Raw genomic sequence first — 21,724 nt, forward strand, 5'->3', positions numbered from 1 at the left:
GTCCTGTTGTGTAAATAGTTCAGCGGCACTGGGGCTGTTCCCCCCAGAGAAGGTGGAGGTGAGACCTGACTGAGGTGTTAACTTCAGGAGGGGATAGAGAACTGTTCCCGTTGGCTGAAGGAGCATCAAGGAGAGGGCACAGGCTGAAGGCAATATGGTTAATGTTGACTACCCTATGGGCAATTAGGGATGGGCAATAAATGATGACATAGCCAGTAACACCCACATCCTATGAATGAATTAAGTCGCAGAAGGGTGTAGAAATACACCAAAGCTCCTTCCATGAGACCTACATCAGGAGCAGGATTTGAGTTAACAGCAGGATGATCAGACTGACGGAGCCATGTGTACTGTTTAGATCTGAACTTGGGACTTCACTTATCCATGGGGCTGAGGGGCAAAGACCCACCCACAAAGTTCCCTCTGAGTGATCAGGTGGGTCATGCAGCTTAGGGTCTCCATCTCTGTGCTACCTCCCGAAGGCTATGAGGAAAATCAGATCTGTGTTCTCTACATCCCTCGAGCAACTTATGATAATCCTGGGATTCCCTCCCTGACAGCATTGTGGCTGTACCTGCAGCATGGGGACTGCAGAGGGCAACTAGGGACGGGCAATAAATGCAGGCCCAGCAGGCAATGCCCATGTACCATGCAAGACTAAACAAATTCACAGAGCGCTTCCCATTCACAAAACCTTGGAGCTGTGCAAGGGAAGCAACCATTTGGCACTTTCCATTTCACATTTGGACACTGAGAGAACAACAACAACCTGCATTTACTTGGCAGGCTTGACAAGTTTATCCAGAAGGAAAACCAATGGTAAAATTGCAAATGGCACATCCTCACCTTGCCCATTTGCAAACGGAACTCTGGTACATCCATTAGATTCATTCCCAGGAATTACTGGATCTTTAAACATTGGACTTTTCCACTGGGAGTGTAATCAGACACAAAAGTAGGCACGGGACCAAGTGTGCTGACAGAAGGACAGGAAAAGGAAGTTTTGAAAAGTTTCTCAAAGATAGAGCAAGAGAGGATGCCAGAGTTATGGGCCTAGTCAGCTGGAGGTCTCTAAACCAAGGCCTCATTTGATCGTTGGAATGCGGCAAGTATTAATATCACCAGATACTGACTGAACGTCTGAAATTATTTCCCAATCTGTATCTCCCTCTCTCTCCTTTCCCCTCCTCACTCTCTCCTTCCCGCTCCCTCCCTCTGTCTCTCCCTCTCCTCCTCCCTCTCTCACCCCCTCCCCCCTCTCCCTCCATCCTTCCCTCTTCACCCCCTCCCGCTCTCTCTACTCCCACTCTCTCTCCCTCCCTGTCACTCCCCCCACACCCTCTCTCTCTCTCTCTCTCTTCCTCCCTCACACCCACTCTTCTCTCCCTCTCTCCCTCTATCCTTCCCTACACTCCCCCTCCCTCTCTCTCTACTTCCACTCTCCCCCTCCCCCTCACCCTCTCTCTCTTTTTCTCTTCAAATCCCTTTCTCCCCCTCACCCTGTCTCTCTTTCTCTCTCCATCTCCCTTTCTCCCTCTCGTCCCATTTCCTCTTTTTCTCCGCCTCCCTCTCTGCTTCTCCCCACTCCTCCCTCTCAATTCCACCCTCCCTCTATTTCACTCTCGCTCCCTCTCTCCCTCTCAAATCCACGCTCCGTCCCTCCCTCTCTCCTTCTCCCCTCCCCCTGCCCCTCCGTCCTTCCCCCCCCTGTTGTGTGTAGATGCAGGCAGTGCCCCTGGGATGGACAGGATGATGCTGCCGTACCCAACCCTGCCACGCCAACCTCTGGTGCACCCAAACAGTTACAACACAGAGCCGTTTTCCCATGGCCTTACCCCGCCCAGGCTGCCGGGTGACCACATGCATCCTTACGGTGAGTCTGCTGCACGGGCAGCCAGGGGGGACACAGACCGGCACTTCATCGCCAACACCGACAAGCTTCAGCAGAAACCCGTTGCATTCGTGTAGCGCCTTCTGCTGTGAAATGATGCTTCACGGTTCTTCAGACAGGTGGAGGGTGGGTGGAACAGTATCAAGGGAAGACTATAGGAAAAAGGGAATGGAAGTGGGATGGAGCAGGGGGCTGGGTTTTAGGGAAGGAGACGTTTCAGCAGAGGTTACTCGAGTGTCGGGCCAGTGTGGAGGAATTGCGGGAGTAATTGTGTGGGAGCATGGAGGTGGGAGGTTCAGGGGGTAAGGATGGGTCCAGACAGCTCATGTGGATGTTACAGATGGAGGGAGATGGAAAGCCCTGGAAGAATCTAAAAACACAGCAAGAAAGGGCAGGATTAGGCCATTCAGCCCAACAAGCCTGCTCTGCCATTCAACATGATCATGGCCGTTTCTCTATTTCAACGCCATATTCCCATACATTCCCCGTACAGAAAGTAGCAGTGAAGGATTGGGCTGAGAGTAAGGTGATGGTAATTTGTGACTGAACATCAAAACAATAGGCGATAAGGTCAGAGTTAGGGCTTGTTGACAGTTCCATTGAACATTGGCCTTCCCTTAAGGTCAGAAACTCAAGAGGCAGTTGGTCTTGACAACGGGTAGCAACCGTGGGATGACACCTGGGCCTTAGCGGAAGCGGGCTGCTGTAAGGAGAAAGGCAGAAAATTACTAGACAAGCTGGCCCACCAGGAAGCGGGTGAAGGGTGTTACTGTGCAGTAAGATCGACAAGCTCTGATTAGCTTCCACCCTTTAAATTAGTAGATCTCAAAGAGTAATCTTGGAAAACAATTCAACCTTGGCTGACCTTGCGCTCAGGTCCAATCCTGTCCTCCTGGGCATCTATGCACAGATTGGTGAAGCAGCCTATACTATCCCATTACAGGGAATTTGGGCAGGGGCTCTGTAGTCTGCTCGAGATTAGCTTCTACCATCTCTGCTCTGGTCACATGAGTCATTGGCCATGCTTACAAAATGGAAGCCTTTGCTGTGTATAATCCTGTGGCTTCTGTGCATTCCTAGTCCACCTGCACGCAGTTTCTTCGACCTTCACCCATCTCTTATCCACTTCTACCCTCGGCTCACTTCACACTGGGACATTGCATCACAGCGTAGAAATCAAACCAGACTAATCCAGCAGAAACAAAAAGAATTAGGAGCAGGAATGGACCAGATCCTGGCCCTTTGAGCATGCTCCACCATTCAATAAGATCATGATGGATCTTAAATCCACATTCCTGCCCACCTCCCATCACTCTTGACTCCACCCCAGGATGATCAAATATCTCACTCATTCAACCGTGAATATAGTCAATGACCAAGCTATCGGAGGAAGAGAGTTCCACAGGCTAATAACTCTCTGTGGGAAAGTAGTTTTCCTCAACTCTAACTTAAACTGATGCCTTTGATTTTTTGAACTGTGATCCCTTGTTCTAGTCTCCCCCAAGAATATTCTCACAGTATCCACCTTCTGAATTCTGTATCGCCTCTCAACGTTTTAAATTTCTGTGGCTAGGGGCCCCACCTGCTCAATCCTGCCTCATAAGCCCACCCCTCATCCCAGGAATCAGGCAGATGCAGTGCTCCCAATGCAAGTTTCTCTCCTCTCCTGAAGATTTTTGGTTTCCCTCAATTTCGTTCGTAAAACCAGAAGGCCTTGAGTCCAATTGTGCGCTGAATTCCCTTCTGTCTGTCCAGACTAGCCCTGTATCGTAACCAGCTTTGAAAATTAATGGGCCACAGTAGAAGGAGGTGGGGGGAGATGTTGGGGCAAACACACCAGCCACATGAAAATGCCTGGACTGCAGAGGAAACTGAGAATTTGAAAACCTGCGATGCCTTCAGCAGTTCCATAGCCCACGCATGCTTGCTCAGATTTTCAAGTCTGACAAACACCGAAAGTGGATAACTAGCCCGACAAGGAAGAGAATGTGGAACTCTGATTGCAGAGAGCAGGCAAGCAAAAGGGCCTGGATGTGTTTAATGGAAGCACGGATACCTTCAGGAAGGAGGATTAAATTGGCAGAGTTAGATGAAGCAGAGTGGGGGTGATAAGTATGTGTGCAGATCAATACCAGCATAGGCATGTTGGACTGATTCTGCAACTCTAGTTCTTTGTCATTATATTTATTAATTATTGACCCCTGAGTAGAAAAGAGAGGTTCTGTACCTTTGGGTCAGTTGTGCTTCATGAGATCCCTTGTATAAATCAAGACGGAAGGACATTAGAAAAATTCTGACCTAAAGCATTACCTTCTCTTTGTGTGTCTTAGATTCTGATGGAGTGCTTCACAATATGGATCAGGATGGCTCCCTCAGCCACCTTGGAGACTGTGTCCTGGGCCCACCGGACTCGAACCTCCTCCCCGCACGAGTGGGGAACCCTATCGACAGGCTGTACTCCATGCAGGACTCTTACTTCACCTCCTGATCTCTGCAGCATTCCACGGCAAAAGAAAAAAAAATCCCCTCTAGCTTCGTCCCAAAGCCTGGGCGGTAAATTTGTTGTTGTCGCTGTTACTTCTCTTCAGCCTTTTAGACTTTGCCCTGAGATCTTAGAGACATATTACAGTTCTCCTTGGCTTGGCCAACACAATCAGGCTCCTCCACTTAGACTGAGTAATGTGGGAAACACACAAACAAAAACTCCAGCAGCTGCCCATTGCAATGTTACCAGCAGCTCTGAGTAGATCCAAGTGCAGACTTCAGAGAGGAGCAGGTCCCCACTCTTGGGGTTAGCTGTCTTCAACCACCCTTGGCCTATTTGTTCTTCCTGTGTCTGATTAGACATAGGTTAGGAATAATCTTTCCATTTAGATCTCCACTTTGCTTGAGGTGTTACAGTGAATGGGCAGCAGTGGCCCAAACCTTATTGCTAGTAGAAACACCAACATCACCCTCTCTACCATTTACATGGTTTTCGCATGCAGCACAACCTCCATTGAATTAGATATGAGCGTTGCCAAGGATAAGACCATTCTTAGGAAGGAGTCAGCCTGCCCCTGTGTGACACTGTTGCAGTCAGGACTCATGCGTCTCTAGCCTGTAAAGTGCTCAGGCTGAAGCAGGGGCAGGCACGCCAAGCCCTGTGAGTACCCACACCATCTCCCACCACCCTACTCTCCACTTTGGGTCTACTGACCTCCAGCCGGTGCATTCATACCCAAAATGGACTGACAACCGCAAGACCCGAATCACAGAATGCCAGCCCGAGCGGATTTAGAAATCCCTTCCGTCGGGAGGCAGGTTTTATGTCAGGTACATTATCCCAGTTTCTGCAGATAGAAAACTTCATCATACAGTTGGTTCCCTGCAACGAAGTATCAAAGATGTTTGCAGTTGAACTTCTGCTGCAAGTTGAGCCACTGAAAGGGAGTAAGAAAATCCCATTTAAAAATTGACTCGTGATTGCAGTATTTTGTTAACAAGTGGACGAACAGCCAAGTGTTAATTTTGGAACCAACTCCCATTTGGCCAACATGAAAGGACTAATGGGGGAGTTTGCCACTGATAAGGTTTTATCAAGGTGCTGTTTGTTGTAAGGTAGTCATCACTGCTGATCAATAACTTTCAACACCAAGTAATTGGACTTCAACTGAATAGAGATGGTCTCTATGTTAAATCAAAAGCCTTCAGTATTAGATAAGAACAGCTCATGTCCTGACTGAAGATTACTGATGAGTTAGATGGTCTTCAGTATTGACTGAGGAGTCATGATCTTCAGGGTGAAAAAGTTTGATTTTCATTTGAAATGTTCCAAGGTTTTGAAGTGGAGATAGGTTTCAGTGTGATTGTGGATTTCAAGCTGTTGGAACAAAGGAATGGCCATCTGGAATCTGCACAGTCCAGAAGTATCAAATATTACTGTTCCATCTCATTGGCTTCTCAAATAATGCAATATTTTCATCTGTTTATGCAATGTGAGGCGATACATTTACAGCAAGGCAGATCTCATTCTTCATCATTTTCTCAAATTTTATTTCAAGATGAAAACAAAACTGAATCCTGTTGCCCATGGCAACCAGTAAAAGTTGGCAGCACCTGAACTGTTACCCAACATCACAAAAGACATAGCTCTGTGAAGCTGCAAGGAACAGTCGATCACTTCATAGACACATTACTGGGAATCCAAAAAAACTCAGTACAATTTCCTGGACCTCACACAGGGTTACCACCTACAGGTACAGGTATTCCTGGAGATTTAGACATATGACTCCCAGGGCTAAGCAACCTGCCCCCTATCCCCTACCCAGCTCCAGAGAGTCTCACCTTCTTAGATCAATGAGGAAGCAACCTTGTTCCACCATCTGACTGGATAAACTGGGCCCGACAGTGAAGCAGCTGGCTTTACAATTGCCTCCTGCTCCCAACCCCATGTGTTCAAAGACAGGGGCATATGGGCGTTGCTGGCTGGGCCAGCATTTATTCTCTTCTGAAGGAGGTGGGGGTGAGCTGCTGCAGTCCATGTGCAGTAGGTAGACACAATGCCCTTAGGCAGGGAAGTCCTGGATTTCAACCCAGTGACAGTGAAGGAACAGTGATATATTTCTCAGTCAGGATGTTGAGTAGCTTGGAGGGGAACCTGTATGGGGTGGTGTTCCCATTTATCTGCTGACCTTGTGCTTCTCGATGGTAGAGATTTGGGTTCGGAATGTGCAGTCTCAACAGCCTAGATGAGTTGCAGCCATGCGCCTTGTAGATGGTACACACTGTTGCTACTGAGCATCAGTGATGGACAGCGTGTCTGTAAATGTATTGCCAATTAAGCAACCCACTCAGTGTCATTCCTCCCCACTTAATGACTCAGTGCTACTGTTATAGAGTCATTGAGTTATACAGGCCAGAAACGGACCCTTTGATGCAGCTCGTCCATGCCAACCAGCTCTGACCTAATCCCATTTGCCAGCATTTGGCTTATAACCCTCTAAACCCTTCCTATTCATGTACCTTTCAGGTACCTTTTAAATATTGCACCAGCCTCCACCACCTCCTCTGGCAGCTCATTCCATACACTCTCTGTGTGACAAAGTTACCCCTCAGGTTCCTTTTAAAATCTTGCCCCTCTCACCTTAAACCTATGCCCTCTAGTTTTGGACTCGCCTAACCTGGGGAAATGACCTTGGCCATTCACCAAATCTACACCCCTCATGATTTTATAAGCCTCTATAAGGTCACCCCTCAGCATCCACTGGATGGGAGCTGGGTGAAGAGGCAGGCAGGACTGTCAGCAGGGGCTGTGTGACAACGTCACCTTTCCCCCATTCCCAAAATCCAGCCCCTCACGCTGGCAACTTCTGATCAATGCAAACCTGCGCTCACCAATCCCATCAGGTGACCACCTGGTCATGTGGTTTCAGCTTCAACTTTAAGCAGGATTGTGACATGCCCAGATGCCAATGGGTTAGCCTGACTGGTGGCAGAGCTGAGCCCACAAAGAGCCACAGTTGGCAGTTGGGGGCATGGCAGGAGCAGGGTATGTGTGGTGGCTGCTGGTGTAGACAAGTCCTGGCCCATCCTGCTCTGATGTGATTCTGGTAGATTCACTACCACAGCATCCCCACAGATGTTGGGGTAAGAATTTCCCCCACACACCTCAAGAGCAAGGGCACAAGATCGCAGCCTACAGGCCAATCACAGAATAGCACCTTGTTCAAACCCTCACTCTGCAGCTTCACTATTCCACACCTAGGATGTATGAACATTGACACCATGCTTCTGGGAAAGATTAGCTGTGATCCCTACTCCAGGTCCAGGTTGGACGTTCTTCAGTTTCCAATCCATGTCATCTGCTACAGTGAAGACCATGACCTTCTGAAACAAATCGGAATCCAGATCACACAGGGTATGGATTTTGAGGTTCCTGTGTTGTCCTGCAGATCATTTAAGTTCGTGGGGATTGAGCTGTAGAATAGGGGTCCTCCTTCCTTCTCCAGTGATGGTGTTTTTTTGAAATCCTGGATGACTCTCAGGTATATCAGCAGCCGTGGGAACTGGGGTCAATTTGAAAATTAAGCCACCGTCCATGTTACTTATTTGAAGAAGCTGAAGAGAATGGCTAGCTTGACAATAACTCTTTATCCAGTCAATGTGTATGTTTAAGTCATATATTCGATAAACCATTGGTCTCCCCTCATCAGGATCCTGGCTGCAAGCAACATGAGGCTTGGATCCACCTAAAAGCTGTGTGTTTTAGTACTGCACTCTTTCAATGATTTGGTATTTCTGTCTCTTATTTAAATTGGGCTGTCCACACTGTTAGGTAGTTGGGGAGCAGTGTTGAGACTTACAGCCTGCAAAAATGTACAGAATGTGTGTTCTATTGTTGCCTTAAATCCACTCTCAGTCACACTAGCTACTACAACTGAATCATTTCTTGTGCACCGAATACAGAGACATTTTGACACAAGTCTGATCCATTTGTGATGGAGAGGGATGTTTTAACAACTGTATCCGAAAAAGTACCTATTATGTTGTTGGATACTTCTTTATGGTAACTGTTCGAAAAATATATTGAGGGAAAATGCAACTTGTGTATATGTGAGCACCACATGCAGTTTAAAAACTTGACTCGAAATCACATGAAGGTGGTCGGTGTTAGCATTTCTGCCTCACAGCACTAAGAATCCACGTTTGATCCCACCCTCAGGTGACTGTCTGTGTGGGGTTTGCACGTTCTCCCTGTGGCTGTGTGGGTTTCTTCCCACAGTCCATATATGAGCAGGTTTGGGTGGATTGGCTAAATTGCCCATAGAGTCCAGGATGTGCAGGCTGGGTAGATTAACCATGGGAAACACAGGGTTACAGGGGTCGGGGAGAGGGATGGATCCGGGTAGAATGCTCTTTCAAGGGTATATGTGTCTCAAATGGCTTGCTTCCACATTGTAGGGATTCTGTGATGTGCAAGTTTGTAGCTGTGGATTCTGTATAGCACAAAGCTGCTGGAGAATTGATAGACTCAGCACTTGGCCTATAATTGGCTGTGGAGGCAGAAACCAGCCTGGGGTCTCACTCTAATGAAAGGCGTTGGCATGCAGCCAACACTGGCATCAACTAGCAGGGCCAGGCTCCAGAAATCACAGACCCCAATGTGGCTCCAGGCCCCAGCCTGAGCATAGAGGGTGGCAGGGGGATGGGGAGGGGGGATCCCTCAGGCCCTGATTATTGGTTCCTGGTGGACCTGGCCTTTACTTTCTCATGTGCAACGGGAGGATCTTCAAGTCAACAAGATTCAACACCTTCCAAAAGCAGAGGGAGGGAGCCATGGTACGTTGGACAGATTCCCAAAAGCTGGTGGCAATAAAGCTGCCCTTGTAGGTTTCATCTAAGTGAAACTCACCCAACTGCAGCGTGTCTTTCCAGGACCATGGAAGATGGATATTGTCAAGACATGGTGCGAAATAGTTCTCACTTTCTGCAAAGTTCAGAGGTTAAAGATCAAATGTCATATTCATTGTATGTTATTTCCACACTGTTGTTTTCCTGTTCTGCTCCACTTACTTTACAGCAGTGATGAAATTGAGGCAATGTAAATGACCGAAGTAAAATGACCCTCTTGGGAAAGAGTGCAGATGTCATACAGCCCGGGGGTACAGACCTGAGGGGGTGTGGAACTAAAGGTGGTGAACATTCTTCCACTGCTAGAGATTGGTATCGAAATATAGACCCACCAAGTGATCAGCATCTCCCAGTGTCTCCTGACATTGTCTAAGGGAAACCAGAGCTGTAGGTAGGGGGGAAGACAATGGAAGGTTATACTGAGGTAGGGTGAGAAGATGATGCCTGGGGAACATCAAAAAGAGTGTGGACCAGTTGTCTTGAATGGCCTGTATCTATGTGATATGTCCCAAGTGATTCTACTTCGTGCTCCTGCTTTTACTATTCCTAGAGTGAGATGCATTCCCACTTGAGTTTCTGACATCAGGTGGAACATTACTGAAGGCTCAAATGTGCTGGTGCCTTATTACCTCTGGCCCTGAAAATTCCCACACATTGTTGGCTGGTGTCCAGTCTTCCGCCCTCCGTAATTCTGAGCTCATTCAAACCTCTGCCGCCTGTACCGTAGGTTGTAATAATTCACCAAGGTCCCTCATGTTGTAACTTGGACATTTAACTATGGGAGAGCTGGCAATGAAGATGGAGTTGATGGCTGAGATGGATCAACCATGATAGTATCAAATGACAGGGCAGGTTGGAGGGACTGAATGGCCTAGACTTGGCTCCAATCCTTATGGAGCTATGCATAGTGATGGTGGAGTCTCCAACATTGTCCCCATCACCTGGCAGACCAACAATCTCCCCCGTTCTCACCATCTGCCATTGGTGTCTGTTGGAAGGATACACAGGCTGATCTTCAACCTGTTTGGCCACGTTATGAACACACCTTCCTTGACCATCAAGTCCTGGAGTGATGTTTGGAGTGCAGAGTCAGGAACATGAGAATTGGAGACATTACACCTCCTTTTCCTCATTGACAGCAAGACCAATGCTGGTAACCAGGCAACCAACCAAGATCGAGATCTATAGCATAACTCAAACTAAACCAGTTTTCTTTCTCCTTATTCATTTACGGGATGAGGACATCACTGGCCAGGCCAGAATGTACTACCCGTCCCTAACTACCCAGTGGGATTTCTTGGCTCTGGAAGGTGACAGGATGAACACTCGACTAGGCTGTGATTCAGGCAGCGGTATGCCCAGCAGTGTGCCCAGTGTGCCATGCCCTTCAGCTGTTAACAACTTAAACCACTCTGTGTGATCAGTCACCAATAACAGGCCTGCTCTGTACCAACTGAAAAGGCAGAAGATCCTAGCAAGAGAACAAGAGGCTGTGAAGGTGGACCCCGACCAGTTATGAGACTTGACATGGGGGCTCTCCTCGTGGGAGAGGGGACCTGTGCCCAGTCACCTTAAGAACATTTGAGAACTTGGTGAGGATCATTCTGTAGTCAGCAATGAAAGCTCGGGAGGAATTGCACAGTTGGGATACAGAGACGGAGTGTAGCCTGCCTACCACGCACTCACCTGCCCAGAACCATCTCTCCATTATTGGCCACTTGTGGGCCCTACTTTTCACAATGCAGGTCAAGGCTGATGCCAGGCAAATAGCCCAGCAGCTTTTAGTGGGCACATGGTGTTGGGCAAGAGAGGCCCTTTGCAAACTTGTGTTAATGATGATGAACTGTTCAGAGCTTGATTAACTCCATGGGTTAGTTTATTTAAAATGGTAAAACACATTCAAAAGGTGTAAAGCAGGTGATTGAGCAAGCCTGCAGTCCCACAGCAGGGTAGATATCAGGCAGAGTTACAACATTGTATACACACATTAGCTGAGATAATGGGAACTGCAGATGCTGGAGAATCCAAGATAATAAAGTGTGAAGCTGGATGAACACAGCAGGCCAAGCAGCAGCTCAGGAGCACAAAAGCTGACGTTTCGGGCCTAGACCCTTCATCAGAGGTCTAGGCCCAAAACGTCAGCTTTTGTGCTCCTGAGATGCTGCTTGGCCTGCTGTGTTCATCCAGCTTCACACTTTATTATCTTACACACATTAGCTCCTGTCTTTCAGGAGCCACCCTAACCTGGCAGTGCTTGTAGGGCAGAGCTGCCAACCAATCATCTTGGTTAGCAACTCTCTCAAGGGGAGAAGGGGGCAGGTCTAAGCCTTGAGTTAACCAATGCCCTCTTCAAATGTTAAACAGCTCTATGAGGCAACCACCCTTTCCTGGTAACCCTTTGGGTGGTGAGGAATGAAATATCTAAATCGGAAAATTCCTGTCCCTAGACCCAGTGCAGTCACAGTGGGTAGAAGCTGGTGCAATATTGGACCTAATTGTCATCAAGAGGAAGAGACAGGAAGGGGGTGAGTTGTGTTCTTCCTCGGAACAAAGGTGGCTCATGCTCATGGCAAGGACCTCAGTGAGATGTATTGAATGGTCAGGTTGTTGCCATGTAGAGACCACACAGCTCTTCAAAATGGGAAACGCTCCTAATATATCCTGCTGGGAGAATTCACGGACTGACAACCAACCTGTCCGGCCACGTTATAATACACTGTAGTGGGAAGTGAGCCCAGAACATCTAGCCCAGAGGTAAGGGCACTACCCATTGCGCCACTCTGACACTTGCAATGCCTGCTAACCTAAACGTCAATGCAAAACCATCAAACAATCCTGAAATATTAACTTGCACACGGCTGTTGAATGCTAGATGCCATCTCTGGAGTCACAGAGTCATTTACACCGCAGAAGGAGGCCATTTGGCTTATCAGGTTCATACTAGTTCACTGTAGAGTATTCTGGTCAGTTCCCATTGTGTCTGCTGCATCCCCATTGACCTGCAAGTTCTCATCCTGTAACTGCTGATCCCACTCCCTGTACAGAGCCATCAGTTATCCAGGCTTCCCTCACCCTCAGAGACAGCAGATTCCATGTTGTCACTACTCACTGTCTTAAAAGAGAGTCATTCCTCACATCCTCCCTGTATCTTGTGTCCAAAATCTTAAATATGTCTCTCCAATAGGTTTTACAACTACTTTCTTTTCAAAACATGCTCAAAGGAAGTAAAAAGCATTTATTTATTTTAATATTTAAAGCAGAGTATTGTGGATGCTGGAAATTTGAAATAAAAAGCAGAAAGTGTTGAAAATGGTCAGCAGGTCCTGCAGCGTTTATTTCAAAAGCTTGTGTGATTTTACTGTTGCATTTGGTCCCTGAAATCACCAGGAAATTAGCTGATAATTCTAATTCTGTTTGGAAAGGTTAGCAGAGCTACTTTCCACATATTCTCTGACCCACCTCTCTCTGATAGCTTGCCAATGATTATTCTATTGTAACATACAGCCAAGAAGAACTTCCAACTTATTCCTGGGAGAAGGTATTTTAAACACAAACTCAAATTGAGCTGCCATTCTGATACCTATTTAAATCAAACACACTGAAAACACTTGAGTTGTATGAACTATGTTCTATCTTGCATAAGCATAACACAGGTGAAAACATACTGAATCAGCTCAGGGCTTGGGCATTCTAATGACCTGATAGTCCACAGAGCAGCAGAGACCGGATCCTGCAGCAGGCTCTGTGAAATTGCTCAGACAATTCCTCTGTGCCTGAAAGCACCTGAAAAATCTTTGTGATAGTAAGGAATTCAGAGGGTTCTGCTTCTGTTAAGTTGCCAGTTTTAAAGTAAATGTTAGACAGTTAAAAACTTGGGCTAACTCCTGCATAACTAATAAGCTGCACTTCCACCTTATCTCAAGTACCCCAGCCCTTTTACAGCACTGGATCATGTCCCCCACCTCCACGGGCCTGAAAGCCAAGACTCTATCAACCCTCCTAACCACTGCTGCCAGTCACCCCAGACCCATCAGCCCTGTCATACCCACACTTCAACCTACCATGAGCATAGGATTGCTCACCTGACAGTCTACCCACCTGGCACCCAATCCAGCAGGGCATCCTAACCCTTCAATAACCTTACACTCTCAACTTTTTCACAGCAACTGTCAAAGTGACTGGCTGTGTTGCTGAACACTGACATCTCGGGACATGGCGATAGACTGCCACAAAATGGGGATGCTGTTTGTTTTCCCACAACTATCCTGCACCGTCAGGGTTTCTGCTGTTTCTGCAAGAACCAGGATTGGAATTCCCAGCTGAAATGTAGAGCTCAGTACGGCATCAGTGTTGGAAATGCCACTCCCCTCCCAGGACAATGGGAACAGTTCCAGAGTTCAACACGAGCATGCAATGTTCATTTCATGCCTTTGAGGACAAAGTGACGGGGGAAATAGGTGTAAAAGCACTCGCCCAATTTAACAACTAAACAGGTAACAATTAAACAGTACTGACCATCAGGGTTAGTGTAACAGCAACAAAAGGGCATGAATCTGTGCCTGCTGGCTCAGAGAAAGAGACAGCACCACCTTTGTCACTGCTATGGGAAGGCAGTGCTGGTTAAGTTGTTTAATTGGGTGATTTGTTGGTGGGTTTGCAACGATAAAAATCAGAGCTGAGCTCTTGAAGGTTTCAGTGAGAGAGATGGGGCACACCCCCAACAATAGTTTAATTCCCCACCCACAACATGATCTTCTCACCCTTGTTTTATTTTTACACCACACCTGGTGGGCTGCGTTTTTAATTAATTATTAATTGGTTAAATGGGTGATTTGGCAGCTGGTGCTCCAAAATACAAAACAAGAGCTGGGTCCTTGACTGCATAGCCCTGTTCAGCAGCAATGGCTGTGTTCGGGCACCTTGCAGAGGCTGCTTACAATGTCCACTAGCACTCTCAAAGTACTTAGATATCCAGAGTTCATCATCTCCCCTCCAACTCCACTTTGATTTAGGCCCCCACCTCGTTTCATCCCCTTTTCGATTTTTATTAGATTTACACTGTCCTTCGTGGGCTAAATTTGTAATGTGTTAATTGGATTACTTCTTAATTTAGTGGTGGATTTTATTTTGAGAGGAGCTGGGCTGATCCCCGGTGGGGCATTGGTGTGGGGCAGCGCAGTAGCTTAGTGGTTAGCTCTGCTGCCTCACAGAACCAGGGACTCAGGTTCAATTCCATCCTCAGGCGACTGTCTGTGTAGAGTTTACACATTCTCCTCGTGTCTGCATGGGTTTCCTACAGCTGCTCCAGTTTCCTCCCACAGTCCAAAGATCTGCAGGTTAGGTGGATTGGCCATGCTAAATTCCTGTAGTGTTGAGGGATGTGAGTATTAGCATGGGAATGCAGTGTACAGGGAAAAGGTAGAGGATGGATCTGGGTAGGATGCTCTTCAGAGGGTCAGCGTGGACTTTTTGGATCAAATGGCCTGTTTCCACACTGCAGGAATTCTATGTCTTCTGGACTGGGCTAGAAGAGAAAGGTGGAAACTGATATGTGTACTAAACTACAAATTTATATTAAAAACTGCTGTCAAACTCTAAAGGTTTTTTGCTGTTCAATTCCACAAATGGATATGTTTGTTCAACAAAGATTAATGTAAAAAAATTGAGCAGTGTGCAACCCAACTGAGACTGCATGTTTTAGAATACCTGGGACAGTATCTCTAAGACACCACTGTATCTCAAACAGAATTTCTATGATTAAAATCTTTTAATTCCATACGTATCTTGAGAGAACGAAAAATATGACCAAAAATAAAACCATAAGAACTAGGAGCAGGAGTGGGCCATCTGGCTCCTCAAGCCTGCTCCGCCATTTAATTAGATCATGACTGATCTTCACACAGACTCAGCTGCACTTACCTGACCACTCCCCACAACCATTAATTCCTTTACTGTTCAAAATATGTTGATCTTTGCCTTAAAAACAGTCAACAATGAAGCATCAGCTGCTTCACAGGGCAGGGAATTTCACAGGTTCACCCTTTTGGGTGAAGAAGTTCATTCTCAACTCAATCCTAAGTGAAGCACTTCTGTGAGGTTTCCAGCTTAACGTATCATGTGCAGACCCTGACACCTGAACTCTTCGAGTTAACTGGTCAATGAATCCTGAAAAACATCAATTTTGTTATGGCTCTCTAAAGGAAAACAGCTTTCCCAACCATAGATCATAACTAAAGGTTGGTCATGACTCTGGATGCTAAAGGTATACCTTTCTTTCACAGTCCAACAATACACAACCAAACAGACATCCTGCAGAATATTTCTACTGATTGTGAGACTAGAGTGAAGCCTCAACACTGAGACACAGACCCCCCTTTTCTGTACTGGGGCCACAGCTGTCTAGAAACAACTTGGAAGGGATGGTACCCCCAATGGTACCCCCATCACTGTGCTAACTATATTTAATTATTTATGTCAGTAACAGTGTTGATTGTAAAATAGCGTTGTTAACTGATAACAGTTTCCAACACACAACAAACAAAAGACTGGAGTTTCAGAGAAAATTTCTTCTTACCCTTGGGACCCTCTGAAGATATTAGATAAATCATTCCGTGATCTCAATGGTGAGAAGGAAAGTTGTGGAATTAATGGAAAAATAATGATAATGGGCATGGAATTGGGTCTGTGACAGGAAGCAATGGCTCAGGAAGTGGGTGGAAGGATATTTTTCAGGTAGGAAAGTTTTTTATAACGGCCTTTGCAGATTTGTAGAAATAATGTAAATTGAGGTGTAGTAAGCCACTAAGTAAAATGTGCAGCTGATACAAAACTTGGCAAAGGTTGTGATGAAAAGAGAAAGAGCTGACGTTGCATGGTGAAAAGGCTGACAGAAAGTTTAGTGCTAGTCATTAAGAAAGTTAATAACATTATTAGACAGACTTTGGGACTCTCTTCCTAAAACGGTTATGGAGGCAGAGCACTCAGATATTTTTAAGGCAGCAGTGGAGAAATACTAGCACATGGATTAGGAACAACCTGGGAACACCAAGTGCCACGGTGATGTCATTAGCTCTGAGCTAAAACAGCCAGGTTCAAGTCCCGCCTGCTCCAGAGGTGTATACCTCTGTAAAGATTCTCTAGGAAAGATGGAACAGGCCCTTTAGCCCTGCAAGCCTGTGCTGACACATTTTGCCCTTCCAATGTTAAATTGTCTTCACTTTCAGGATATATATTGCTCTATCCCCTTCCAATCATGTGTATTCGTCCAGTTGTTCCCTGAATGCAGCCATTGTGTCTGCCTCCACCAGCTCCTCTGGCTGCGTGTTCCAGGCACTCACCATCCTTCGTATGAAAAAGCTGTCTCACGCATCTCTTTTAAACTGCCCCTGCCCCAGCACCTTGAGCCTGTGACCCCTGCTAATTAACCCCTCCACCCTGGGAAGCAGCCTCATACTTTCCACTCTATCCATGCCATTCACAATCTTATAAACATCGGTCAGGTTGCTCTTCAATCTCCTGTGTTCCAGTGAAAACAAACTCAGTCTATCCAACCTTTCTTCATAGCTAAAATCTCCCATGCCAGGCAGCATCCTGGTAAACCTTTTCAATACCATCTCCAAAGCCACCACATCCTTCTGTTGGTGTGTTGACTCGAACTGTATGCAATAATCCAAGTGTTGCCTAACTAAAGTTCTATAAAGCTGCAGCATACCTTGCCTGTCCTTCTACTCAATATCTCGTCCAATGGAGGCAAACATGCCAGAGGCCTTTCTTTACTGCTTTACCAACCTGTGCTGCCACCTTCTGTGATCTGTGGACTAACACACCCAGGTCCCTCTGCATATCAGTAGTTCTAAGGGTTCTGTTATTCACTATGTTATTTCCACCTGTACTTGACTTTACAAAATGCATCACCTCACATTTGTCCGGATTAAACTCCATCCTCCATTTTTCTGCCCATGCCTCCAATTGATCTACGTACCCTCTGACAATCCACCCCATGTTCTGCAACTCCACCAATCTTTGTATCATCGCAAACTTACTAATTAAACCAGCTACATTTTCCTCCAAATCATTTATGTAGACCATGAACAGCAGAAATCCCAGCACTAGTTACAACCCTCCATTTCAAAATGTTGCCCATGTCTCCTATGACTAAGTTCTGCATTCATCTTGCCAGCTTACCCCGATACCATGTGACCTCACCTTTTGTACTAGTCTGCCAGGAGGGACCTTGTCAAAGGCTTTGCTGAAGTCGATGTAGACAACATCAAATGCTTTTCTCTCATCAATCATCTTCATCACATCAGGAGACATCAGATCTACAGACTTAGAGTCATAGAATCATACAGCATGGAAACATACCCTTTGATCTATTTCGTCCACGCTGACCAGATTTTTAAAAAAATATATACTTTATTTGTAAAATATACAAAAAATAAACATATTTACACACCTACCCGGTCATGCTAGCCGCTCCAGGTTACCCTGGGGGTACATACACCAACTGAAAGAAAAAATCAAAAACAAAAGAAAACCCTGGCGATCGTCTCCCCGCACAGTCCCCGTTGGCCCCCTGAGCAGTTGGGGAGGGCGCCAACTGGGCCCAGTTTCCTAGTAGGGCCCCTGTTATATTCCGGCCAAGGGGTGTCATATGGTGGCCTTTCATCCAAGCTGACCAGACATCCTAAATTAATCTGGTCCCATTTGCCAGCAGTTGGCCCATATCCCTCTAACCCCCTCCTACTCATATTCCCATCCACAGACCTTTTGAATGTTGTAATTGTACCAGTCTGCACCACTTCCTCTGGCAAGGGGTCAAAGGTTATTGGGAGTAGGTGGGCATGTGCATGAGAGGTTATAATCAACCACGATCCCATTAAGTGGCTGGCCCGGCTCAAGGGGCTGAATGGCCTACTCCTGCTCCTGTAATAGGGTGATGCAGCTCTGATTGGTTAAGTGGTGGCATTTCAAAAAGTACAGAGCCCCTGCCACTCAAATGCACAAGCCCGCAGAGGTCAGTTTGGTCTATCTTCACTGATCCAACCCAGTGTTGGTCAGTGTTGAAGATTTAGATCACCATGAGGTTTGTGTCTTTGGGGTCCATCATGTAATGCTGAGAGACTGCTCCCTTTGCCTGTAACCTCTCCACATGCAATTTGCTGCATCTCAGTCTTGGCCTGCAGGACCAATGAGTGACCACCAGAATCTCTTTGTACACACACACCTTTACACATAACACTAACCTCCATAATGAAGCTCTGTAGCACTGTTTATTCATTCTCTCTATTCAGAGTCTCTGTAGTATGCTGATGTCAGTGTAACATTATCACCTCATTAACATACACATCTCATTATACAGCAAGGGGCGCATTCAGGTGGTTAATAAGGAATCTGGGTTTAAAAATCAAGGAAAAAATATAAGGTATGGGTTAGGGCACCATTGTACTATAGTGGACAATCTGAGGTGTTGTGGAAAGGCATGAGGACCCTGGAGCCATCTTGCAATGATGTCACTTAGCTGCACATCTCTGAGTATAAACAGTACTGAGTGGGTGGAGTTAGGTTGAACTGGCAGAAGGTTGAACACACCAGAACTAGAGGGAGAATCCTGAAAGACATGGACCTAAAGAAAGTAGTTTAATTCTAACATGCTGGGGTAAAATCAGTTCTTAAAAAGTAACAGTAATAGAGTCATTCAGCACGGAAACAGACCCTTTGGTCCAATTCATCCATGCCGAACAACTTTCCGAAACTAAATTAGTCCCATTTGCCTGCATTTGGCCCACATCCTTCTAAACCTTTCCTAATCATGTACTTATCGATCCATCATGTACTTGAAGCATGACACATAAATGTCATGTGTGAGTTTTGCTAGGATCTCCCTCTGGGAAGTCAGAGCCTGGCAGATCTCCAATTACCATGTAGAGCAGTACTTAATAATAATTTACTATCAATAGCATTGTTTTGAAGTCTAAGCCTGTGACAGTTCTTGACCTTGCCTTCCTTACTGAATCTGTAAAGAACGAAAATGCAAGGTGTGGCACCATATAACACAGTGAAATATTAGTCACACCCTTCTCCATTTAGGAAAGGCAGAATGTCCTTAGGAAGAGAACAGAATGGTTCACATGGTGGAGGGTATGACAGGAAGTGGCATCACATTGCAGGAAGTGGCATCAAGTCACATGACTGTGTGTCAAAGGACTGACTCCAGGATTGTTGTGTAGGGATCACCCCCTACTTTGTATAGTATGTACATAGTTCAACAAACAGCTCTGGTTATCATGAGCCATTCCAAGCGCGCCTCTGGCATTTTACCAGGATGTTAATGGTGATGAGTGACTTCAGTCATGTGTAGTGCTTGGGAGAGTCAGGACTGTTCCCTTCAATTGAGACAGAGACTGTTCAGCAGTGACACTGCAGGCGTTCAAGGCAAGTGCGATGGTGTACAGACAGAGAGAGCCCATTCATTCAGGTAACTCTCAGGTTCTCTCAGTCAATGAGCAGACATTATAGATTTATAGCCATTAAGGTACGATCTGGAGGAGGGTTGTTAGGATCACACAGAGTACACAAAAACAGAAGGAGACTACTCAGTTCAACCAGCCCATGCTGTCACTTACAACGAGCCTCCTCTCATTCTTCCCCAGCTAACACTGTCAGTATTTTGATTTGATTTAATATTGTAACATATACCTCAATACAGAGAAAAGTTTTGTTTTGGGTCTAGTACAGGCTGATCATTACTATACAAAGTGCATAAAGGTAATAGACCAGAGCGAGGAATACAATGGTGCACAAACAACAAGGTCAATGTTAAATTTAAAATTTGGGAGCTTCTTTCATAAGTCTGACAAAAACAGGGGAGATGATGTTGGAATCTGTCTGCCCATGTGTTTAAGCCTTTTCTTCCTGTCTCCTTCCTATGCTTATCCAGCTGTGTCTTCAATAACGAAAAAATCAACAACTCCATCAGACATCAGTCAACATAAAAATTAGTGGAAACTGCTTCCATGAATAATTTCAGCAGAGAGCTTCACACGTGCTTGAGGATGAGCAGTTTCTGATTTTGCTTTAAAAACCAAGGGGGTGCGACCACACTTTCAAGGGGCTCACACACACACAAGAGCCTGAATGGCCTTCTCCCATGCTGGAGGGTTTTATGGTTCTACAATGATACAAACCAAAGAGTTGCCTTGTATCTTTGAATATGAAGGTAACTCTCTGAGGACCTGTAGTGCATGCAGGTCACCAGCTGTGCTGTACGCTGTCTGAGAGAGGTTCCATCACAGTGACCTCCTGTCTCTGAGTGCTCCCTCCGGTAATGCCTCCATCAGTGGTCCCATGTCCACCCTCACTGACCAGGGGCAGTAAGACCTTCTGTAAGGCAAAGCAATGAAGGTTGAGTGTCTGGTATTAAATTGTCCCATGTACAGCATCTCCCGGCAGAAGAAAGTGAGAGAGAAAAAGACTCTGGCTGTTTGAAAACATTCCCTGTGATTTCCCTTCAATGCGCTCCGTTTAGCAATATCCTACAGTTTCATCTTGAATTGCTGGGGACTCCAGGCCAGCTCTAAAGGGGTTGGTAACACTAATGCTGCGTTGTTTTTTTCTTTGCTCACAGTATATGGGAGTCCCTGGCTAGGCTGGCATTTATTGCCCATCTCTAATTATCCGGGGGGGGGGGCAATTAAAGTCACACACATTCCTATGAGTCTGGAGACACGTGTAGGCCAAACCAGGTAAGAATGGCAGATGACAGTGGTTTAATGGTCACCGTGAGGCTAACTTTATTGTGGCACCATCAATTCTGTCTGAGCCGTGGTTTCTCTAAGCTCATCGGAAGCAACTTAGTCTGTTCAGTAAGAATGAATGCAAACCATCTCTTCCCACATGTGAAGGTGGGGAGACAGTGGTAGTGTCACTGGACTAGGAGGCCCAGGGTACTGTTCAGGGACATCGATTCATACTGGAGATAGGGCTCATTGTGACCATAACAGGACACAGCGCCCAGTGTGACCAGAACTGTACCTTGCGTCCAATGTATGATAACAAAGTTGTGGAGCTTATGGAACTGGATGAACACAACAGGCCAAGCAGCATCTTAGGAGCACGTTTGTTGATGTTTCGGGCCTAGACCCTTCATCAGAAAAGGGAAATGGGGAGAGGATTCTGAAATAAATAGGGAAAGAGGGGGAGGCGGACTGAAGATGGATAGAGGAGAAGTTAGGTGGAGAGGAGAGTATAGGTGGGGAGGTAGGGTGGGGATAGGTCAGTCCAGGGAGGACGGACAAGTCAAGGAGGTGGGATCAGGTTAGTAGGTAGGAAATGGAAATGCGGCTAGACGTGGGAGGAGGAGATAGGTGAGAGGAAGAACGGGTTAGGGAGGCGGGAACAAGCTGGGCCAGTTTTGAGATGCAGTGGGGAGAGGGGAGATTT

General features: G+C 46.3%; 1 protein-coding gene across 1 annotated transcript in view; it reads left to right on the forward strand.

Moving 5' to 3' along the window:
- The window catches only part of lmx1al (LIM homeobox transcription factor 1, alpha-like), a 508,073-nt gene extending 500,900 nt beyond the window's left edge, over window positions 1-7,173 (forward strand). The window contains exons 8-9 of the mRNA XM_048522007.2: window positions 1,721-1,873; window positions 4,222-7,173. Of these exons, the coding sequence (XP_048377964.1) occupies window positions 1,721-1,873; window positions 4,222-4,379 (311 nt within the window). The 3' untranslated portion in view covers window positions 4,380-7,173. The remainder of the gene's footprint in view (window positions 1-1,720; window positions 1,874-4,221) is intronic.
- Window positions 7,174-21,724: the final 14,551 nt, after the last annotated feature.

This window comes from Stegostoma tigrinum, chromosome 35 (genome assembly GCF_030684315.1).
Source record: "Stegostoma tigrinum isolate sSteTig4 chromosome 35, sSteTig4.hap1, whole genome shotgun sequence".
Lineage (NCBI taxonomy): Eukaryota > Metazoa > Chordata > Chondrichthyes > Orectolobiformes > Stegostomatidae > Stegostoma > Stegostoma tigrinum.